The sequence below is a fragment of the Pholcus phalangioides genome, unplaced genomic scaffold (genome assembly GCF_987345545.1).
Source record: "Pholcus phalangioides strain wild (caught in Gottingen) unplaced genomic scaffold, Ppha-v1.0 ptg000011l_1, whole genome shotgun sequence".
In the NCBI taxonomy this organism is placed as follows: domain Eukaryota; kingdom Metazoa; phylum Arthropoda; class Arachnida; order Araneae; family Pholcidae; genus Pholcus; species Pholcus phalangioides.
The window spans coordinates 51354206-51377658 of NW_028301604.1; the positions used below are offsets into that span (position 1 = coordinate 51354206).

General features: G+C 41.1%; 2 protein-coding genes across 3 annotated transcripts in view; one reads left to right on the forward strand and one right to left on the reverse strand.

Annotated features, from left to right (window-relative positions):
* Nucleotides 1–23453, reverse strand: part of LOC149080535 (uncharacterized) — a 204792-nt gene that overhangs the window by 148763 nt on the left and 32576 nt on the right. For both annotated transcript variants that reach the window (XM_089239637.1, XM_089239636.1), the window contains exon 2: nucleotides 19111–19197. The gene's annotated coding sequence lies outside the window, so the exon portion shown is untranslated. The remainder of the gene's footprint in view (nucleotides 1–19110; nucleotides 19198–23453) is intronic.
* LOC149080538 (uncharacterized) lies at nucleotides 11892–12725 on the forward strand. The gene has a single exon (XM_089238787.1). The coding sequence runs from the start codon at nucleotides 11892–11894 to the stop codon at nucleotides 12723–12725; it is 834 nt and encodes a 277-aa protein (XP_089094913.1).

Sequence of the window (23453 nt, forward strand, 5' to 3'; positions counted from 1 at the left end):
TGCTACTATTCTTTTTTGCATCTCGTAAAAAGAAAGAGGGGTTATATGGAAACAATGAAGAGATCCCTGCTTATATGGACACCGGATACCACTGAGAAAAGAATTATGCTGGAAATGTCGGACCGTCCTAATTCAACCCTCCGAAATGGCAGCATCGAGGGGGCCAGCCTGCTGCAGGAGGGCTTTAATGCCGATCTCCACTCTGAGGAATGGATAACCAGCGACACAGAAGTGGAGACACAAAACAGTGCCGATTGTAGTTTTCTCGCAACCCCAAAAAACAAGGGACAAATATCAACTCCCTGGCCTAAACGTGTCAAGCGAATGACCATAACGTTAAAAAAAAGAAAACAAACAAACTTGCGTCCCCTCCCCCTGATGAAGAGGACACTGAATAGTCAGCATGTGGGGGCGCACTCAGGCCGGTGCTCACACCCTCTAAACGCAAGTGTAAGGTGACAAAATTCCTAAAAAAAGAGCATCTTGAGGTAAAAGCGGCACAGCAACTGTGAACTCTGCTTAGCTCCCCAAGGAAAGGGGGTAAGAAAGAGCGCCCTTTGGTGCCGAAAGGGAGGCAACACGAGGCATTCAACCTCCTGCGAGAAATTATAGATCAAGCCAGGATTAGCCACGCCCCCAACGCTACAATCGATACATTCAGGACGGCAGATGGCCAAATATTTCCCACTGATGACCCGAATGGGAGCAAATTACTACAGTTGTATTTGGCGAATGAAATTGACCCACTGGCCTACCATATGTCCCAAGATGAGTCGGATCATCACAACTTTCAGCGGACACAGCCACCAGCAAGTAGAGGGGGGCAACACAGATTCAACGATTTGGAAGGGTCGAAACCGGGAGAAGAGGAACCCGCGGGAAATAAAGTACAAAAAACTCATACATCAGTAGGGACACAAACAGAGGAGGAAGCCAGCCCGACAGTGTGCAACCAGAGTACTAAGACACATGATCCAGTGACGGGATCGGGAGCGTCAAGCGTACAGGCAGAAGTTGCGGGGCAGAAAGTTCATTCGGAAGTACCCACCTCAATCAGTGAGGATCTCACGGCTGGAGAAACAGAAGTGGGAAAGAACGTACCCCAGAGTATCACACAAAAGAGCTGCCAGGAGAGACTATTGGCGATGGCAGGAAACCCCTGGAAAAGGTGGCGAGCACAACATCCCGATATTGAAACGCATCCAGGCGTTCCGCGGAATCAAGACATAGGAGCAAATAAGAGCGTGGTAACTTCAGGGCCCACAGCAACTCACCAAAAGATACCACAACTAATGACCACTAACTCACATGGACAGGAGAAGAGCCATGACAACCGCGGCCAACACAAACCTGTCCACAACTTGCAAGAAACTGAACAAGTCAAGTCAAATGATAAGATCTGGATCAACAGTGGCTTCTATGGAGAAAGACTACAAATAGCAATCCACAATCATCTCGCCCCTTCAACAAGTAGCAATGCCACATACAATCTCAACAAAAGAACGGTAAGCAGACCCCAAGCTAAAGATGGCAAAGGAAGAGAAGGAGCAGGGATCAGAAAAGTAGTGGCAGGAGGAATAGAAATCAATTTTAAAAAAAGAACCGCGACAGACAACACCAAACCCAAGAGAGTTGAGACAAAAATAAATAGAGGCAACAGAGAGGAAAGCAGCCTTGTCAATCCCAACAAGAACTTAAGAGAGGCGTGGAGGAATACTGGCTCACGCCAGCTGTACTCACAGGCTTTGCTGCGCAATACGCGGTGAATTGCATGGCGGTGAATTGTTGGTCGGTGAATTTTCCTAGCGGTGAATTGTTGGTCGGTGAATTTTCCGGCGGTGAATTGTTGTCGGTGAATTGCTGGCGATGAATTTTCCGGACACGGATACAAAGCTTCCAGGCAAAGCAAGACACCAGGTGAGGGAGGTTAGACGTACGTCGATCTCAGAGAAGGTGGCAAAGTTACTAGCTAAAGCATTCTCCACCCCCGAAGACGCGGTTATCTTCAAGACACCGGACACCTGGTATTTCAGGTACCAATAAGTAAAAAAAGTGTTGAAGCCTTGCGTAGGGGACATCTACTCTTGGGCTTCTTTGACTACAGGATATCGGAATTCAAGGTCACCAATCGCTGTTTTAAGTGCCAAGCATTCGGGCACAAAGCAGCAGACTGCAGATCAGGCAATCCATTCTGCGCTAAATGCGCAGACAGACACAATACCCGGGACTGCCAGATGAACAAACTGCACTGCATAAACTGTCTGTGGTCAAACCAGGCAAAGGGCACCCGATTCAGGTCAGATCATATGGCTTCAAGTCTGAACTGCCCCTGCTTCAAAGCATATAACGGGGCGCAGCGCAGTGCAGCACAGGTCGAGAGACACTCAAACCAATAATCAAACATCATTAAAGACAGGGAAAGAGAAGAGCATCGGTTACTAACTTGGTATGTCCAAACTATCAACCAATAAACTGCTTCCTTCTCACGTGGGAGTAAATCCCATCACCCGACAGCAAATTCAGAATTTTACAGATTAACATGGACCATCCTCGGAAGGCCACAAACCAACTGATGCAAACAGTGGCAGAACTCCGGGTGGACATAATCCTCGTTCAAGAGCCATTGTAACATAGCCTTGTTGACGCTCGCCTGACCTTTGCCCCTGATGTTATGGTAGTGCATGTGTTATGTTTTATTGAGTTTGTGTTATGTCTATTATATATATATTATGTTTATAATTATTTCCTGTCAACTAAACAAACTTGTTACTTACGGACGTTTTCGGTGCCGATGTGTCACGAACTGTTTTAGGAAGAAAGGGAAACTGGTTTCCGAACTTGCCGCTTGGAACGCCGATGTCGATGGGGGCGCATGTGCGCTACTCCTCATTTGCATGCTTAGTGATTTGGGAGCTATATATAATCACGTCCGTGCTTCAAATCGGCCTTCAGTCATATAGCGCTAGAATCGCTAATCATCAGAACAACTCGGCTGGTCCGATGTTCCCGTCACGCAAGTTCCCGTCAGTTGCTCTCCAAGAATGCCGTTCAGGGATGTCGGCTGGTGTCCGTTCTCGATCTTAATGCCTTCGTAGATCTTGCCGACTGCGATCTGGCGTTGGCTGGCATGGTCAATAGCAGTGATCTGATAGTTTCCTCGTATGACGCTGCAATCTGATGCTACCCTTTCGTCACGACGTCCACCATCGGACTCCACCTCTTGAACACCGAAATCCACGTGTAGCACGCCGATGTCCGCGATCTAACGACGCCTCTTCGTCAACGCCCTGGGTTCGTCGAGATATCCGTTAACTGGACTCCATCACTTGATTGCCGAATACCTTGTGTGGTTCTACCGGTGTTTGGGATATAACATCGCCTCATCTACGCTCTGGGTTCGTCACGATATCCGTCATCTGACTTCTACTGCTTGATCGGTGAAGACCAAGTGTGGTTCAGTCGACGTCCGTGATCCGATTCCGTCGCCTCGTCGACGCCTTGGGTTCGTCGCCGAACTCTGTGTGATTCTACTGACATCTGTGGTCGAGCATCGTTTCTTGAAGACCATAGCTGAGTGTCACTTCCGCCCTAGTCGCTTCACCATAAGTATACTTTGCGATTTTCCTACTAGTGAAGGGTTTGCCCTTGAATTGATGTCTTAACTTAAATGTTTTAATTTGTAATAATAGAAATAAATAGTTGTTCGAAACTGTTTTGTTCATTGGCAGATAAAGACATACGTTGCACCATGGGTTGCAAACGGGAAATTAAAGGGGATCCCAAAGGCTAGGCAAAAATGGTCCTCTGCTAACCTAAAGGCTGCCATATTTATTCCAAATCCAAATATTAGAGGAGCAACGCTGGCGGTGCAAGACCACACGGTTGCAATAAAAATCGGCCTGATGGGGAAAGAGCATATCCTCATCAGCAGCTACTGCTCTCCAATTCAAGACATGACGCCAGCATTGGAGGAAATTTCAACAATATATAGAAAAGCAGGCTCTACACCTACCATACTGCAACGGACCTGAACGGTAAAAATAGTTATTGGAACTATAAACGGGAAGACGATAGGGGACTGGCCATCTTGGATATGGTCATAGAGCGAGATCTGTATATCCTCAACGGGGATAACATCAGACCGACATATCAGCTCGGGGACTCAGAAGGATGGCCAGACCTCTCACTAACGAATACGAGACAGGAAAGCCCAACTAATTGGCAGGTAGGGGAAGAGGTCACACAGAGCAGCCACAAGTATCTCCACTGGTGGCTCAATGATGTCCCTCCGGTGGAACACAGAGTAAAGTTTCGTTCCTCCCAGAGAAGACTGAAAATATTTGCTAACAAGTTCGGGAAGCAAGCCACAGACTGGCTAGACAAAATATCAAATTGCAACAACATCGAGCAACTGGAGCATACCACCACCTCTCTCATGCAGACGTTGAAGTTAATTGGCGAAAGAACACTCCAATCCCAACACAGACTGGCTAATAGAGAGGTGAAGTGGTGGTCACCTAAGCTGGCAGAAGAGAGAAGAAAACTAAGAGCCCTGCAATCAGCCGATGCGAACAAGGCAGAAGCCCTAACCATAAGAAGCAGAAGGCCATTTACACCAAACAAATGACAGCAGCAAAAACGGATGCATGGCGCGCAATCTGTCATAGTGCAGTCAACCCATTTGGCGCTGCCTACAAGGCTACGGTGAGAAAGTCCACGCTCCCCCCAAAAGTGCTACTCCTAGGTGATGGGAAAAAAACGATCCTCGAAGCAGTAGAGGCCCAACTACACACACTATACCCAATAGATGAGAGCGCAGATCTGGCTGAATATATATCTAACGAAGATGAAAATGTTTCTCACATCGCAACCAATGACAATCCAGAACCTAGCATTACTAAAAACGAAATCGGGAGCGCACTAGCGAGAACAGGCAAGAAAAAGTCGCCAGGGCCTGACAAAATAACGATCCCTATGCTGACCATTATAAACGAAAAATTTCCAGATATCCTCGATGCCCTATACAATAAATGCCTCAGACTGAATTCAGTGCCTGCGGCTTTTAAAACGGGACAAGTGTTAATGTTCCTTAAGAATGGCAGATCCCCCGACAACTTGGACTCGTTCCGGCCCATCACATTGCTGCCACACATGGGCAAGATTCTGGAGCGAATTCTGGTGCAACGTCTCACGTATCACCTCGACAAAGTGAATTTTTTTTCACCAGCACCAATATGGCTTTCGCATGGGCCGCTCCACAGAAGAGGCACTCTGTGACCTGCTGGACGCCATCGATGTGGCAAAAAGAAGCAACCGCTATGTGGCACCTGTGTCCCTGGACATAAAAGGAGCATTTAATTCACTGAGATTCCCCATTTTCCGAAAGCTCTTAAAATCAATTCCGGCGCCACGTGAAATAACAGCAACTCTGGAGAATCTCCTGTTGGACAGAGTTATAGGCATGGAGACACAAGGACAGTTCGTCTCTCATCACCAGACCAGAGGCTGCCCGCAGGTGTCATGCTCGGGCACCATGCTATGGAACCTGGTGGCAGATCAAACGCAATTGGCCGGAAGGAGTGAGAATACAAGCGTATGCAGATGACGTCCTCCTCCTTTTATCGGCCCCGAAAATTAATGGCGTTACGGCTCAAGGGGCGACTGCGATGAAGATAGTCAGTGATTGGTTAACAGAGTACGACTTGGAAATTGCTGCAGACAAGTGCCGGTACATTTGGTTTAGTGAGAAATCCCGTCCCACTATCAAACTGAATGGGGAGCCAATTAGACATTCTGATACCAAGTGTCTAGGTCTAACCATAGATAGCAAACTAAATTTTTTAGCACACATGAAGGAGCAAAAGGCAAAGGCAATGAGGACCCTACAGCGAATGCGGAATGCAGCGAGACCACAGTGGGGCCTCAAAACAAAATACCGAAGGATTCTCTATACCCAAGTTGCGGTTAAGATAATTACATATGGAGCAGCCGCAGGGGGGTCCTCTATGACGGTTAGAACACAGCGCATGCTGAATTCCGCACAAAGAGGATTTCTCCTGTACATGACTAGATGTTACCGCACGACGTCTACCATGGCAATGCAGGTGCTCCTCCGTTGGCCTTGATAACGCAATTCCTTGCAAAATCAGCCAGACTCACCAGGCTGGGAAGAAACATCACGTCAGCAGGAATACACCTTGACTCAACAAATTATGAAAGAAATGTGATAGGATGGACCCAACACCCTGCCAGTGAGCCCATCGATGCCCAGATAACTGATGAGCAACTCGTGGGCCCCAAATGCAAAGCAATCTACACAGACGGCTCCCAAACAGCGGACGGCACGGCAGCAGCCCTTATATGGCTGACTGATGGAATCACTACCAATCAATGGGCCGCGAGGCTGCAGGACGGTTGCAGTGTCTTCCAAGCAGAGCTGTGGGCCCTCAAAATGGCTACAGAGCAAGCCATAAAAACAGAGGACAGAATAAGGATTTACACGGATAGCAGAGCTAGCCTGGAAGCAATAAGAGACCCGCTCACACGACACCGCAATGCCAGACAGATCCGCAACTACCTGACCACCAACAGAAATGCCAGTCTGCACTGGGTGCGAGGTCATTCTGGTATCCATGGCAACGAGTTGGTGGATAAGCTCGCCAAGAAAACCACCAAATCTGCTCAGAGCGCATGGGAAGAGGGAAGATTAATTAATCTTCCCTCTTCCCATGCCAAAAGACTTCTGAAAAGTCACTTATTAAAAATGTGGCAGGAGGACTGGGACGAACCTGAACACCCAGGCAGACTGATTCACGATATCCTACCTCGAGTTGGATGGAGGGCTGTGGGATGGTCCCGAAAGAAAGCCATTTTCTTTACTGGTCATGGACCATTCCCCAGCTTCCTCGAGAGATTCAAAATATCTAACAACAACAAATGTATGTGCGGAGAAGTCGGCACACCACTCCACTATGCCACCAGCTGCCCTTACACAAAAGTCTTCCACCTGATCAAACCAAGGCAAGAGCTGGTGAAGGAGTGGTTTAGGAGGATGAGCCGGCTCGAAAAAGAATCACGAACCCTTGAGAATCTCGTGCGATACCTCAAAAAAAGAGGGCATTGAAAAACTACACAGGGGGAGAATAGACATAGGCAACCACACAACTAGACCAGAGCAGCCTACGAGAAGATCCAGCAGACTGCGAGCACAGGCAGCAACACGGCACTTTGAACAGTAAGTGAGCGACCAAGTCACGGCCCAAGAGACCCCCGGGACAAACTGTGATCAGGGCTATGACTGGTTGTGCATAAAGAAAAAAAAAATGTCGGTTTACATAGCGGCATGAGATCTTTATGTATATAATGTATATATCATGTACATATTTTTTGTCTTGCTTTGTAAATATTTTTTCATAAACAATAAAAAAACCCGCATTAGCCCCCCCCCCCCCGAAAGGGATTCGGCAGTAAATTGTCCCTAGACGATCGATTTGCCAGGGCTATTGTCGGCGAATTGAATTGAATTGAGCAGAATTATTGTTGGGAGAGAATCTCAGAACAAAGCTAGATCTCCTCAAACCTACAACTCCTGAGTCATACAAGAACAATGCAACACAGCCAGTCTTTGACAAATTTTTCAAGGAAGGAAATAGAGTACAGTCAAGGAATTACACTCATTCAAGCTTATGGAAGTATGGAACTGTTGTTCAACGATTGGGTCGTGTTCATTACCTAGTTGAACTAGATGATGGATACATTATCAAGAGACATTTTGAACAGCTTCGACGGTGTGAAGTCAATCGACCATCTTCTCCAATTCCTATTCGACTATCTGTTCCTATGAAACACTTCCCTCAAAAGAAATCTGTCACTTTTAGTGATCATGTTAGTCAACGAGAGATTCCTGCAATTTGCCAGCACAAGACTTCATCTATGGTAGATGCTTCTACTGAAACAGAGCAAGCTTCAAATGCAACTTCTCGATCAACAAGAACTATTTTTCCTCCAGCTCAGACTACTCAACTGAGACGCTCAACTCGCTCCAGAAAACCAGTTCAAAGATTGAACTTGTGACTGTTCAAATGTTGATACTTGTGTATAACTTTTGATTGTATCGTTGTATCATTAATCATCTCTTAATTTAGTGTGGGAGAATTGTTATGTATCTGGCAACACCAGAAAATAAGCAGTATTACGTTGTACGAAGGTGGCAACACTTCAACGGAATGACAACATGCCGGGAATCAGTTGTAAATATTGTTCCGTAATAAATTAGTTAAGAATTATCGTTCAGCTCATGATTCACTACAGAAACGGCTCATAAAGTACAATAAAACTCATCTCAAATCACTGGAAATCCTAACGACAATGAAGCGCCTCATCTGGAGTTTTCACAACCTCTTCATACAAAGAAAAGGGTCCATTTTAACACGACAGTAAAGACTTTGGGAGAGACTGAGATGAATCGAAACCTCGACAGACTCATTCTGGAAGACCCATCAAACCACCTTCTCGTTACGTATCGCTCACTTCTGTTCACTAGAGGGGGGGGGAGTAATGTAGTGTCTTCCCAGCACTTATAAAATATAATTTTCCTCCTTGTGACAACACTACAAAAATCCAAAGTAAAGGCCGTCTGGCTAGAGAGCTATTGTCATTTACATTTGCCGGTCGCATCTTTGCACATGTCCCCGCTCTTGTCCGAATTCTGTTTCATTTTACCTTTGTTAATATTGTAAATAAATAATTTTTATGTTGCCTGATATACTGTTTCGAATATTATAGTCCTACCTTAAAGTCAGCTCCCATAGCTATAGCGCTAGCATAGGCGTACACTGAATTGTCTCGAGGGGTTTTCAGATTTTTTTCCTTCTGGGGGTTTAAGTTTTTTCCTGCAAAATAACACTATAGTATTGGTTCAGGGGGGGGGGAGGTTAGAGAACCCCCCCCCCCCGCGTACGCTAATGAGCGCTAGTGTACACTTTGCGTTTGTCGATACGAAACTTCTTTCCCTCACAATCGGGGGTCATCGCGATCTCCTTCGGCCTGTTTACCTTTCGATTTCGCGGTGTTATCGCAGACGGAAGTGGAAGAAGTGTCCACAAAACAGTACCAAAAGTTGCATACAATGCAAAAAATTGGAGCAGAGAACTTGTATTTTTTACAACCAATCACAGACCTTTTCCAAATTACCTTCACCGCTTCAAAAAACGAGGAACAGATCATTGTCTTTGTGGTGAAATCGGCACTCCCATCCATTACTTGACAACATGTAAATTAACTGCACATCTAAAGCACATGGCTGTGTCCCAATGACTGGAAAATTAATAAGATAATTTCCATCCATAAATCTGGTTCACTGTCCCACTCTCTCAATTTTAGACCTATTGCAATCACCTCCTCTTGCTGCAAGCTCTTAGAACACATAATTGCCAAGAATATCCGTACCCACCTCGATTCGATTAACTTTTTCTTCCCTAACCAACATGGATTTCGATCATCGTTATCTGTATCTACCCAATTAACACTTTTCATACATGACTTAACAGACACCATTGACAAAAACCTCCAATCCGATATAATTTTCCTAGATTTTTCCAAAGCATTTGACAGGGTGCCCCATAATAAACTTCTACTGAAACTTTCAAACCTTGGACTAAATGTTCAACTGCTGAAATGGGTGGAGGCCTTCCTTATTAACCGTAGCCAGTTTATCTCGTACAAGAGCCAAAACTCCCCTTTCCTTCATGTCAAATCTGGCACACCCCAGGGCTCGGTCCTCTCACCATTATTATTTCTAATTTACATAAATGATCTACCCGACTCCATAAACTGCCGTATCAGACTCTTTGCTGATGACTGTGTCATCTATAAAACAGTGTCCAATCTTTCTGACCAAGAATCTCTCCAACACAACCTTAACATTATTTCCAAATGGTGCTCAACCTGGGAATTACCCCTCAATTTTTCAAAAACTGTTTTTATGAAAGTTACCCATAAAAGAATCCCCCACGAATTCCCCTATTCTATAAACGACTCTTTGATCTCTGAGGTTTCCCATTATAAATACCTGGGCATTATAATAATCTCTTTCGATCTCCACTGGAACCTACACATTGATTATATCTTTAATAAATGTCTCCAAAAACTCTTTTTCCTTCGCCGTAACCTGAAATACTCCACCCGTCATATCCGTCACTTGTGCTACCAGACATATATTCTCCCTGCCCTCTCTTATGCCTGTGAAGCCTGGGATCCCACACCCAAACCAACATAGACAAATTAGAATCTATCCAAAATAAGTCCACTCGTTTCATTTTTAACTGTTGGTCTTCATCTGTCTCCATAACGGAACTCAAGCGACAACTCAATATCCAACCGCTCTCCTCTCTTCGACTTATCTCTCGTTTAACTTTTCTTTACAAAATCCTCCATGGGTTTTTTAATATTGACATCTCCAATATTCTAATCAAACTTTCTCATTTCTCTGTTAGACTCAATCATTCCAAAAAATTACAGCCCATCTTTGCCTCTTCAGATTGTCACAAATTTAGCTTTTTCCCAAGAACTATCATTGACTGGAACAACTTACCATCAAATATTGTAGATTGCACCACGATTTCCGAATTCTCTCGTACCATTAATCGTCACTTTCGCCATATACAGGGTGATCAGCGAATAAGCCCTTATTTCAACATTAAATATCTCTACAACAAAGATCAATAGAATTATGCGGTAAACGGTACGTTTATTAGCAAAACTGTAAGAATGTTGTACAGAAATTTCGAAAATTTATTTATTTTTTAAATTTTTTAAAATTAAAAAAAAAAACAAAACTGGAGATTTTAGGGTTCCGAAAATCCTCATTTGTGTGAAGAGGAAACCACTGCATTCGCCTAAATTTACTGCATGGGCTGCGGTATGCGCCATGTGTGCTGACAAATTGTTCCAAAATTGTAACGTAACGTTCAGTAGTAATCGTTTCTCGCACGAAGAAGGGGCCGATAATGCCTCTGGGGCATATCGCAGCCCATGCAGTAACTTTAGGCGAACGCAGTGGTTTCTCTTCACACAAATGAGGATTTTCGGAACCCCAAATCTCCAGTTTTTTTTTTAATTTTAAAAAATTAAAAAAAAACTAAATTTTTGAAATTTCTGTACAACATTCTTACAGTTTTGCTAATAAACGTACCGTTTACCGTATAATTCTATTGATCTTTGTTGTAGAGATATTTAATTTTGAAATAATGGCTTATTCGCTGATCATCCTGTATAATTCCGCATCCTCTTGTATAGGCCTCGGACAATCAATATTGAATAAATAAATAAAATTATTATTATTATTATTATTTTTAAATTTCTCATCAAATAGCGCCATCTATCTTCCGAAAGTCGAACTATTTGCAAATGTTTTTTTTTTTCTGACGCATGTTTGACGTCTTCAAAATGGACAAAATCACCATTTTTATCACGTCATGTTTGAGACATTTTATGACTTCCAAAAAACGTTTTTTTTGACGTCAGGCGACAATTTGTGTGGTGTCCTTATAAGAAATGACTAAAAGAACTAAACAGATAAGAACATACAACGCCACCTAGTGTTGTGTAAGGGGAACTAGTGAGTTCCACCTCAGACATCAAGTAGACAAGATGTCTAAATGTTCTGCTCTTTCCGCTTTATAAATTCTTCCTATATATATGTATGTAATCTATCTAAGTTAACGTAATAATAAATACTCATCAAAATAAATACCCATGTGTTATCCACTCGGCTAACAAAGTGTTAAAGAAAACACAACAAGTGGCGACGAGGCCCATCTTAAAAGTTGGATAGAGTATTTACTCGAAGACTGCAAAAGGTAGGAGAAAAAGTTTTTCATACATCTCTGACGATGGAAAATTTAGTTGAAGAGTTGATAAGACAGAATCAAGCTCTAATGGTAGCTCTCAAAGAGCAACGAGGCTCAACGTCAACAAACCAAAAAGTGACGGTTTCTTTTGATAAATACGATGAAGCTTCAGAGACTTTCAATTCGTTTATAGAACGTTTCGAGGCATTTTTAGACATTCAAAATGTCCCAGAAGAAAAACGTGCTAAAGTCTTAATTTCGAGCATTTCTGCAAAGCTCTACAACTTGTTAAAAAATTTACTGTCTCCGGACAATCCATCGGAGAAAGAATTCGCCATTTTAAAGAACGTTTTGAAGAGCCATTTGAATCCTAAAGCATTGATTATACCGAGTAGGCACATGTTTATAAACAGAAAGCAGAACGAAGGCGAAAGCATCAGTTCGTATATAGCCGAATTGCGACATCTCGCAATCGCGTGCGATTATAAACAAGAGATGTTGAACACCATGTTTCGGGATGTTTTCGTTAGCGGGCTCCGAGATAGAGCGATCCTCGATCGTTTATTTGAGGAAGACAACATCGAGCTAGACAAAACAATAAAGATCGCGCTGGCGATGGAGAAAGCTGTTCAGGGGGCGAATGAGATTATCGGGAGGCCGGCAGAACTGAAGGTAGTGAAAGCGGGGAAGAGGAAAACGAAATTGCCCACGCAAAACAGAAACTACTCTGCCGCCGCTGTCAAATATCCGCCGTGTATACGATGCACAGGGACAAATCACGATAAAGACTCCTGCAGATTTATTGCTAGCAAATGTCGCTTCTGTAAAAAAATCGGGCATATAGAAAAAGCCTGCTACGCGACAAAGAAGACTTAATCGACACCTAACAAACAGAAACAGATTTCAGTTGAGGAAAACGAAAATGACGTTTCCATGTTTGGGTTAGAGAGGGTATTGAGTGAAGAGCCGAAAAAGCCTCCGATGATGGTTACTGTCAACATAGACAATAAACCAGTGAGTATGGAAGTTGATACGGGTGGAACAGTATCAGTAATGAGCTTACAGAGATTCAGAAAAAATCTCGAAGAAAAAAGTTCAACCTACGAATTTAGTATTCTGGACATACAATGGAGAAAAAATTGTCCCAGCGGGATATGTCACTGTGAAAGTGGAGTACGGAAAACAAAAGTTACACTTGAACTTATATTTGGTGAGGGAAAATTTAGACACGATTTTTGGCCGCGAATGGCTATACAAAATCAATCTAGACTGGAACTCTCTTAAGGCTGTGAGGACCGCTAATGACATGGATCTCAAAAAATTGTTGGATGATTATAAAGAAATTTTCGACAACAAATTGGGTGAAATAAATAACCATGAAGTGGAACTAAAGCTAAAACCAAATGTTACCCCAGAGTTTCGTAGAGCGAGAACTGTGCCCTTCGCATTAAAAGACCGTATTGAAAAAGAAATAGACCGGCTTGAAAGAGAAGGCATTATCGAGCGAGTTGAAACTTCAGATTGGGCTACACCAGTTGTTCCCGTGGTGAAACCAGACGGATCCATAAGGTTATGTGCAGATTATTCTGTCACATTAAATCCTAAGCTAGAGGTGCCTCAGCATCCCTTACCAACGTTTGAGGAAATATTCTCATGTTTAAATGGGGGTAAACGATTTTTAAAATTGGATTTCAGTCATGCATATTTGCAAATGAAAGTGCACCCTGACAGTCAACGACTCCTAACCATAAACACTCATAAGGGGTTATACGCCTTTAAAAGATTGATGTACGGCCTAAATGCAGCTCCAGCAATATGGCAGAGGTACATTGATGGGCTATTCCAAGGAATAGATGGTGTAAAAGTTTTTATGGATGACGCCAGAGTGACCGGAACAAATGAAGAGTCACATCTCAGGGCTTTGGAAAAATTTTTCAAAAAATGTCAGGAGCATGGGCTGAAGTTAAATTTGAAAAAGAGCACATTTTTTCAAAAAGAAATAAATTTATTAGGTCACAAAATTGATGAAAATGGCCTAAGTGAAACAAATGAGAAAACTGAAGCAATTTTGAAAGTTCCCGCACCGAAAAACGTTCAGGAAATAAAAAGTTTTCTGGGCATGGTAAATTTCTACGGGAAATTTTGTCCTAATCTGGCAACCATTGCCTATCCTCTGAATGAGCTGACAAAAAAGGACGTTCCGTGGCGTTGGTCTAAAAAGTGTGAGACTGCATTCAAGAAGATCAAAAAGGAAATTTGCTCAAAGCGAATCTTGATGCACTATGATCCTACACTACCTCTTACTCTTGCTTCGGATGCTTCTCCAGTGGGAATAGGAACAGTTCTATCACATGTCTTACCTGATGGAACAGAAAGACCAATTGCCTTCGCTTCTCGTACGCTGACAAAAACGGAACAGAGATACTCCCAGATTGACAAAGAAGCTTTGGCAATTACCTGGGCAGTAAAGAAATTTATGCTTTACTTGAAAGGCCGAAGATTTACTCTCATAACAGATCACAATCCTTTGGTAGCGATATTCAGCTCGAAGAAAGGTCTACCAGTGTTGACGGCTACTCGACTTCTGCATTATGCCTTGATCTTACAAGCATATCAGTTCGATATCATCTATCGTAACACACAGAACCATGGTAATGTAGATTATCTTTCCCGATTACCTTTGAGGTCGAAAGACTTAGTTGTCAAGGATGACATAGAACTCTTCCAATTGAATCAAATCGAAACACTACCAGTGAAAGCTCAACATTTAGCAAAAGAGACACAAAATGATGAAGAGTTGGGTCCATTGCTGAGGAAATTGAAATTCGGTGAACCTTTAGGAGGGAAGGAAGCCGAGTACACCTTGCAGGACGAATGTATAATGCATGGCCAAAGAGTTTTTATTCCGAAGAAATTTAGAAATCAAATTCTTGATGAACTCCATCAAGGCCATCTGGGCATTGTTAAAATGAAAGCAATTGCTCGATCCTACGTCTACTGGAGGGACATTGATAGCGACATAGAAAAAGCTGCTAAAAACTCTCCAGATTCAAGTCCGATCCGGTGAAAGCAAGGCTGCACCATTGGGAATACCTGAGTGCTCCGTGGGAGAGAATTCACGTAGATTTCCCATATTCGAGCATATGTTTTTGATCGTAGTCGATGCTCATTCTAAATGGATGGAAGTATACCCGATGAAATCAACAAACACGTTCAAGACAGTTGAATGCCTACGGGACTGTTTCTCTCGATTTGGACTGCCTTTAGTGTTAGTGAGTGACAATGGTCCTCAGTTCACATCACACGAGTTTGAAATATTCATGAGGAATAATGGAATAAAGCACAAAACGTGTGCTCCCTTCAAACCATCAAGCAACGGGCAGGCAGAGCGATACGTTCACACCTTAAAACAATCCCTTCGGGCGATGCTAAGATTTCCCGGAAACATCTACCAAAAAGTGAGCACGTTTCTGTTGAATTACAGAAAAGCGCCAAATGCGACTACCATGCAAAGCCCAGGAATGTTATTCCTAAAAAGAGAAATCCGAACTAGGATAGACCTAGTCTTGCCAAATATCAAGAACAGGGTTCAAGAAAGAATCAGAAATGAGGTCACAGACTTCTATGACCGAACTTTCGAGCCAGGAGATCGTGTGGCTGTGCGAGATTACAGATCCGCCAATAACAAGTGGAAGTTCGGAACTGTTCTCAACAAAGACGGAGTTCTACACTACACTGTAGATGTAAATGGAACTCTCTTCCGACGTCACATCGACCAGATGAGAGCAGCTGGTGATACCCAGAGTTCCAGGCAAACTTTCATCAACTCCTGTCGCTGCTGACTCCGAAGTACTGATTGCTCCAGAAGAACAGACAACTCCGGCAGAGATCAGTAGCGATCTACCAACACCAGCTAAGGCACCAGCGACGTCCAGCAAGCCACCAGCGATGTCCAGTACTCCCGTTCCTTTGCGACGTTCCCAACGAACCAGGAAAGCTCCTGTCCGGTTGGATCTTTAAATTAGCGGGGAGGAATGTGGTGTCCTTATAAGAAATGACTAAAAGAACTAAACTGATAAGAACATACAACGCCACCTAGTGTTGTGTAAGGGGAACTAGTGAGTTCCACCTCAGACATCAAGTAGACGAGATGTCTAAATGTTCTGCTCTTTTCGCTTTATAAATTCTTCCTATCTATATGTATGTAATCTATCTAATTCTAACGTAATAATAAATACTCATCAAAATAAATACCCATGTGTTATCCACTCGGCTAACAAAGTGTTAAAGAAAACACAACAATTTGAGTCACTCTTTCGGTCATTCACTAATTTAGTCCTTTGCTCTCTAGGTCACTCTTTGTCACTTCCATGCTTACGCACTCTATAGTTCACTCTTTTGGTCATTTACACGCTTGCACACTCTCTAGGTCATTCTTTTGATAACTGATGTACTCATATATTCTTTAGGTCACTATTTTGGTCACATGCTGACCTAATCCCTGACTTTCTAGGACACGGTTTTGGTCATCCACATGCTTGCACACGCTCCAGGTCGCTCTTTTGCTCACTGATGTGATTGTACACTTTTTTGTTCTCCCACATGCATGCAAACTCTCTAGGTCACTCGTTTGGTCAATCATTGATCTGGTCCCTCACTAGGCAGAGGTAGATTTATGCCCTTCTCTCATTTTACTAATTTTCCGGCCACTTGTTTCTGAAATTTACCGTCCCCTTGAACTTGTTGCTCTGGGTCATATCCCGCTTCATATAAGCCCCCCCCCCCCCCGCATCATCTGTGATGCTCAGTGGCATGCTCAGTTGGAATTACGAAAAACCAGTAATTCCAATTCAAGACGACGAATGAATGTAATAGCATATGTCATCTTTCCCGAAAACAAATTCACCGAAATGAAATTTGGTCAGATCGCATAGAGGTGGTTTTGTTCTGGTCCGCTCGTGGCAGTTGATGTTGTTCGCCCGTCATCTTGTTCTTTCTTCAAATCGTCGCCAGAAATGTACGATATTTGTTTTATTATACTAAAATTACATGATTAATTTAAGATTAAATACAAAATAGTAATATTCTTGGAGATCGGAACTGCGTGGTTGTTCTCGTGGATCTATGTTCTCTGCTGGTGTTGCTATCGTTAGCTCAGTAATAATGCTCTTCTCTGGTGTTGTCAGATACACTGGCGAACCGTTGATAATAGAGGCATACTTCCAATTAGAAAAAGTATCCAAATTACGTGCATATACTCATGTTATTCATGTTGCAAAGGGTTGTATAGTTATTAAAACATAAAAATTAACTTTTTATATGAATACCCTGTCCTCAAAAACTCAAAACTCAATTAGAAAGTTGTTGCCCGGTCTTCCCTGAGGGGGAAAAAAACCTTCCATGTTTCTAACAAGGAAAGGGTTGGAAGGTGACATTCTCAAAAAATTATGAAAAAATGAAAGTACATTCATTAATTGCATCTCCAACTCTTATAAAAAATATTTCAATAAAACTTGGGGGAAAAATAATTAAATTGCGCAATAAATAAATAAAGTCACTTAAAGGAATAAAATTTAGTGGAACATTACCTTTGTGGTGCGACATTGGGTGAAGAATTGCAACAAAATCTTCTCGACTTGGGAAAATCTCCCATCTTGGACTCTCATTTTTTTGGCAGTAGATGATGTGCCACCAACAGCTTAGTCTTTGATTTTGTTTCTCTGCTTTATAATTGTTTTCAAAGTAGCCACGGGGATATTCAACTGTTTTGCAAGATCGATTTTCGTCATGAATTTAAAATTCTTGTTGAATTCTTCCAAAATTTCCAGTTATTTTTTTTAAAGAAAGCATTTTTCGTTGTCGGCATTATGAACGGTGGATTTAACACAACCAGCAAGCAAAGCACCATAGCGAAAGAAAATTCCACAGGAAACGATCGAAAGAACTTATTTGTGTATGTGTCTCTTATCGGTAGACTTGTACCCTCAAAATGCTTACAATGTGTGAACTTCCTTACCCTTTGAAGATAACGCTGAAAACATTGGAAGAAGAAAAAAATTCTGAAAGGACATATGGCGGTCAAAACAATTGAAACGCGTTTCTTTTGGACTCACCGCGTCTGCATATTCTCAGAAACAAGCAATGAACAAATCACTTAAGAATCCACTCTAAATGATCATCAGCTAGCTCACTGGGCTATTTTCGTATATGTCAGCAATCATCCTAAAATTTATGGCTATTGCGGTGACAATATGCAAGAAGAACTGCTGCAGCAACGCGTTTTCACTGCATACAAAAACTGTGAGCATTCGATGGACGTTTTTTCAAAAGATTTGGTGTGCGAATTGAAGTGAAAACCTGGAGTAATTGAGTTTTTGATGCGAATAAATGAATTATTTTAATATTAAAATGTATAGGAACATATAGCGACGGTAGCCAAACGTCGTATAAACGTGAAAGTCATATAACCGTATACCGAGCGACGTACAGACGAGGTTCCACTGTGTATTTCTCTTTTTTCTCCATCTTCTTTTTCCATCTGTGCTGTATCTAATCATATTTTGTTTGAATGACGTCACTCTAAGACTCTAGGGTTGTGGGATTTCGGGATTTTTAATTTCATTCTTGGCCTGTATTGGTGTTCAAAATATTAATATTTATAATTTGTTTGAGAGATCCATAATAATTCCACCGGATATTTTTAAAATTTTTTATGCATATTTAAATAAGTAGAATTAGTGGTAAACTTTTTGAGGATGACACCTTCCGACCCTTTCCTTATAACTTTCCTCCAATTTATGAATTCAAATATCTCAATACTTCCTGAGATATTTGAATTCATAAATTGGGGGAAAGTTGAGAAATAACAGCATAAACGAGGGAAGGAACCATTGTCTATTAATTTATCCTGTTCTTTCCCAACTTTTCTCATTTTTTGAATTCAAATGTCTCAGTGAGTATTGAATTTAGAAACGGGGAATTTTTTTGTTGGCATCAGGAGAGACAGGGCAACAACTTTCTAATTGGGTTTTGTGGGTACAGAGTGTCAGTATAAAAAGTAAATTTTTTATTTTAATAATTATACAACCCTTTGAAACATCAATGACGTATCAGAGTTCTACACATTATTTGTATACTTTTTTCGTTGGAAGTTAGAAGCTAGGGGAATTATGGAATCACCCTGTATATATAAAAATTGAACATGGTGTTGAACATACTTTGAAACTTTATTACACTTATATGTGTAAAAAGATATAATTACCTTAAATGATGAATAATTACAGGAAGTCCATTGACTGCTGAACCCAAAAACATTCTCTTGATCTCTTTTGAAAATACAAGAACTCCACTAGAAATATATAAAAATTATTTCATGAAAGAATGATGTGAAATTTATATATTTTTTAACACATCTATCATTGGCGCACGCAAGGGGCGTGGTTTTGGAGTTGAACACCCCCCCCCCCCAGCTGAGATTTTAGTGCTTTTTGCAGTAAAAAACAAGCACCCCCCCCCCTCCCCCGAGAAAATCCTGTTTAACCTCTGATATTTATACGTTTATCACACATCATGGAGCTCTTTTTGCCTAAACACTCTTCTTATAAACATCATTTTGGTAGTCTACGCAGCAATTTTAGTGAACTACTCAGCATGATTATTTCATTGTTAAATTGATGAATTGCAATTTGTATGCATTTTCAGCAACCACAAGGTCCCACCACAATGTTTCTTCCTACTATCTAGGAGACAACAATTCTGGCGAGGGCACTGTGATGAATTAATTTCTAAGTACCAAATGCCAAAGAAATTGTATTTTCTTCTCAAAATTTTCTTCTTTTTTTTGGAATGCCATGATCGAAAAATAAGTTCTCTTGATTGACTGATTTTGATCTCATTGATTATGTTGTCCCACATCAGTTAAATTGAAAATTATATGTTTGAAAACTTTTTGTATTACCTGTTTTTCCTCTTGCATAGTTTAATTTTTCTGAGAACTTAGGTATTTTGTGCTGAATGCTGTAATTCACTATGGCATGTGGGATTAATGAATAAATTTATGTATCAATTATATACAGTCGATCCCCCGCTGATAATGTTCTCACTTACAACGTTTTTTCGCTTAGTACGAATTATTTTCGTGGTCCAACTCTAACAAAAAAAATTCCCATTAAGATTTCCCGTTTAAAGCGTTTTCCCGCTTACAACATTTTTCATGACGATTTTTTGAAAAACGTTATAAGCGGGATCCACTGTATATAAATTATTAAAAATATTGCAATGAATAATAAACCCAAGCAATAAGAAAATATAAGGGTGGGTGAAGTTGTTGAACGTGAATTATCAAAGTAAAAAGACAGCTTGTGGCACCTAAGTGGTTATCATACCCGCTTCCAGTTCAATATATAGCCTTTGGTCACAGCCCCCCACAAGGGGGGGGGACTGACAGGGCTCCAGCCCTGGGGCCTTGGAGTCAAGGGGGCCCTGGGGTGACCTTTCCTATTTTTTTTCCTTTCAGATATGACCCATAGGCGAAAATAGAGGGCATTTTAACTTCAGTCATATCAATTTGTATGCATATGATCAGATATATCTTGAACTAAGTATTTCTATTCTTTTTATTGCAATTTTTTTAACAATACACAAGTACAATTAAAAAAAAACGGGAACGAAGAAAAGATCAATGCACTGCTCTCGAGTATAATAACTACAATAAATCTACAGCCAAAGAGTTGAATTGTGTTTCCAAGGCCGCAACTGAGGGGGGGGGGGTGTGAGCAGGTGACGTCTGGTGCCCCGGGTGGCGGACTAGAGGGGGCACGAGTTCGACACTTTAATCTCTCCTTCAACATTACAAGGGGGGCACCAAAATGCATTCTTGTTCCAGCTGACCAAGCATCTAGTTGCGGCCCTGTGTTTCCTAAAGTGTAAAATGCTTATTTTTAATAGGGCATATCTACAAATTAAAAGAATTGTCATGCAAGTGCTTAGTTGAATAGGTGGAGTGAATATAAATATTTGAATTACAGTCGATCCCGCTTAGCACGACAAATTTTCGTGAATTTAACTCTTTTCCTATATTGATAATGTTAACTTTTCCTATATTGATAATGTTAACTTTTCCCATATTGATAATGTTAACTTTTCCCGGATATAACGTTTAAATTTCTTGCTATTCCCGCTTACAACGTTCGGAAAATTAACATCGGGCTTTTTCCTCCCTTTAAATCAGCGTACACACTTTTCTTCACATTTTTTAATGTAAAGAAACGAAAATGGTGATTGTGCTAGCGTTGAAAATTTTTTTTTCTTGTTCTTTCACTTTGCCCAACAATATTTTACAGAGCATAATTGCCCTTACCACTGTTCAAACACAAGAGGTTACTTTTTTTCGTTGCGGTCTTATTCAAATTCGTCGCATTAGATCGATTTCAAAAAATGAATCTTCTCACATTGGTGTTATAGACCAGCGGTTCTCAACCTTTTTTGACTCGACTTTTTGGCATATAATTTCCATGGAGGAGCCCCGTATGCCTATTTTTTCTTATTCATTGAAGTTACTGATTTATTTTTATTATTTAAAAGTATTTATAATTATTTTTTTTCAAATTAACTGGTTTTTTTTATATTTTTCTCGAGCGGCCGCGGATCCCCTGAAGAGTGCACACGGAGCCCCAAGGGCCCCGCGGAGCACCGGCTGAGAACCGCTGTTATAGACTATTGCATATAACAAAGGAATAAACGGCGGTCTTTCTCATTGACTTCTTAATCTATAGATACAAAATAAAGCCGGAAAAGAGTTACATTGACACAAAACATACACAACTTGACAGATTTTCAGACGCCAGTATCAAGTATCATCCAAAAGCGGCTTTTTCAGATAAATGTAATTAAAATTGGATTTCCGAACTGCACTTCTTGGAATTCGATTCTTCTCAGAACAACCAATACGATGCTTTCATGTAAAAAAAAGCACCAAGAGAGTTTAAACGAAAAATAAAACTCTTAAATTTGTAGAGGATATCCAGTCAACACCAATTGTAACGTTTGCAGAAGCAATTAGAGGATCGGGAACTTTTCTATGTTTTGTTTAAAGGCAAGAAAATGTGCCATGTACAATGCCATCCAGATTTTACGGAAACTTGACTATTATAAAAGAAAACTGTTATAGTTTGACTGGTTATAACAAATAATTGCTTCTTATTAAATCTCTACATGTACCTTAATGTTTGTTAATAAATTAAAAATGACATAAAAAAGCTATGATAGGTGAAAAACTATGTCTTATAATTCTTATGAAATTTTTCGCTTATAACGTTTTTAGTTGTGGTTTTTGAAAACGTTATAAGCGGGATCGACTTATTTCATTTCCGTTTTGTAGTTCAAGGCCAATGAAAAAAATAGTTATTCAGTATTATTATTTTTATTTACTCTTTAATTCAATAAATTCATTTTTTCTTTTTTGACACTTATAGTGAACTGCCTGGCATAACGGAATCGCTTCATCCATAAAAACGTTGTATAGAAAATTCACGTAAGAGAAATATAACCTTTGATGTTTTTTCTAAATTAAATGAAAATTGAACGTTTGAATAGAAATTTTGTTTTGCGTAAAACACGTTTCAAAGTGGTTCGTCATGTAGAGACTCTACAGTAGTTTCATACGGTGTAGTATGTGTTAGGGTTTCTCTCCCGGGATCCCGCACCTAAAATGCAACTGGGAAATTCCCGGGAATCTGAACTCATTTCCCGGGATCCATGAAAAAGAATATGGTTGAACCAGATTACATTTGTATACTGGACTAGACATACCTAAGTAATTTTTATCACTAGAAGCATGCATCTTAGAAGCTGCAATCATTAAATTTTGAATAAAATTAATTGTATTAGATAAATGATTAAATACACACAGTGTCAAGGAAACATATTTTCTGGATATTATGCTGAGGTGAACTCAGAAAGAAAATTTATTTTGTCTCCGCCGGGACTCGAACCCAGGTCCTCTTGCATATCGGATTATTTGAACTATCGGTTCCAACAGCAGATTTCTTAATTAACAAACTGCTCACAAACTTCTTATTTCTAGTGACGAAATTAATTTAATAACTAACTAATTAATTCAATTAATAATGGAGCGGCTTATACACCGAAGTTGCACCACTGATGCGGCCCGCGACGCTGAAGCTGACCATTATATTGGCCCGCGAACAGAAAGAAGTTAGCCACCCCTGATCTATACCACTGGAAACACAGCCCTGCCTTCCTTATTTCATGAACTGTGGCGTTAGGCGCTGAAGTAGAGGCATTAGTAGCCTCTCTTAACTTCAGGAAATGCCCCCCCCCCCCAGTTGGGAAGGTAGAGAGAGAGAGAGATATAGACCGCTTTTCTCAGCCCAAGATATCAAGGGAACAGATATTTTCTAGATATTATGCTGAGGTGAACTCGGAAAGAAAAGTCATCTTGTCTCCACCAGCACTCTCGAACCCAGACCCTCTTGCATACCGGTACACAGTGTATTTAACTTTTTTTGCGGCATTGACAAGATATCATTTGATCATTTATGTCGCACCACGGTCATTTTGTGCACACGAGGGCTAATTAGACCG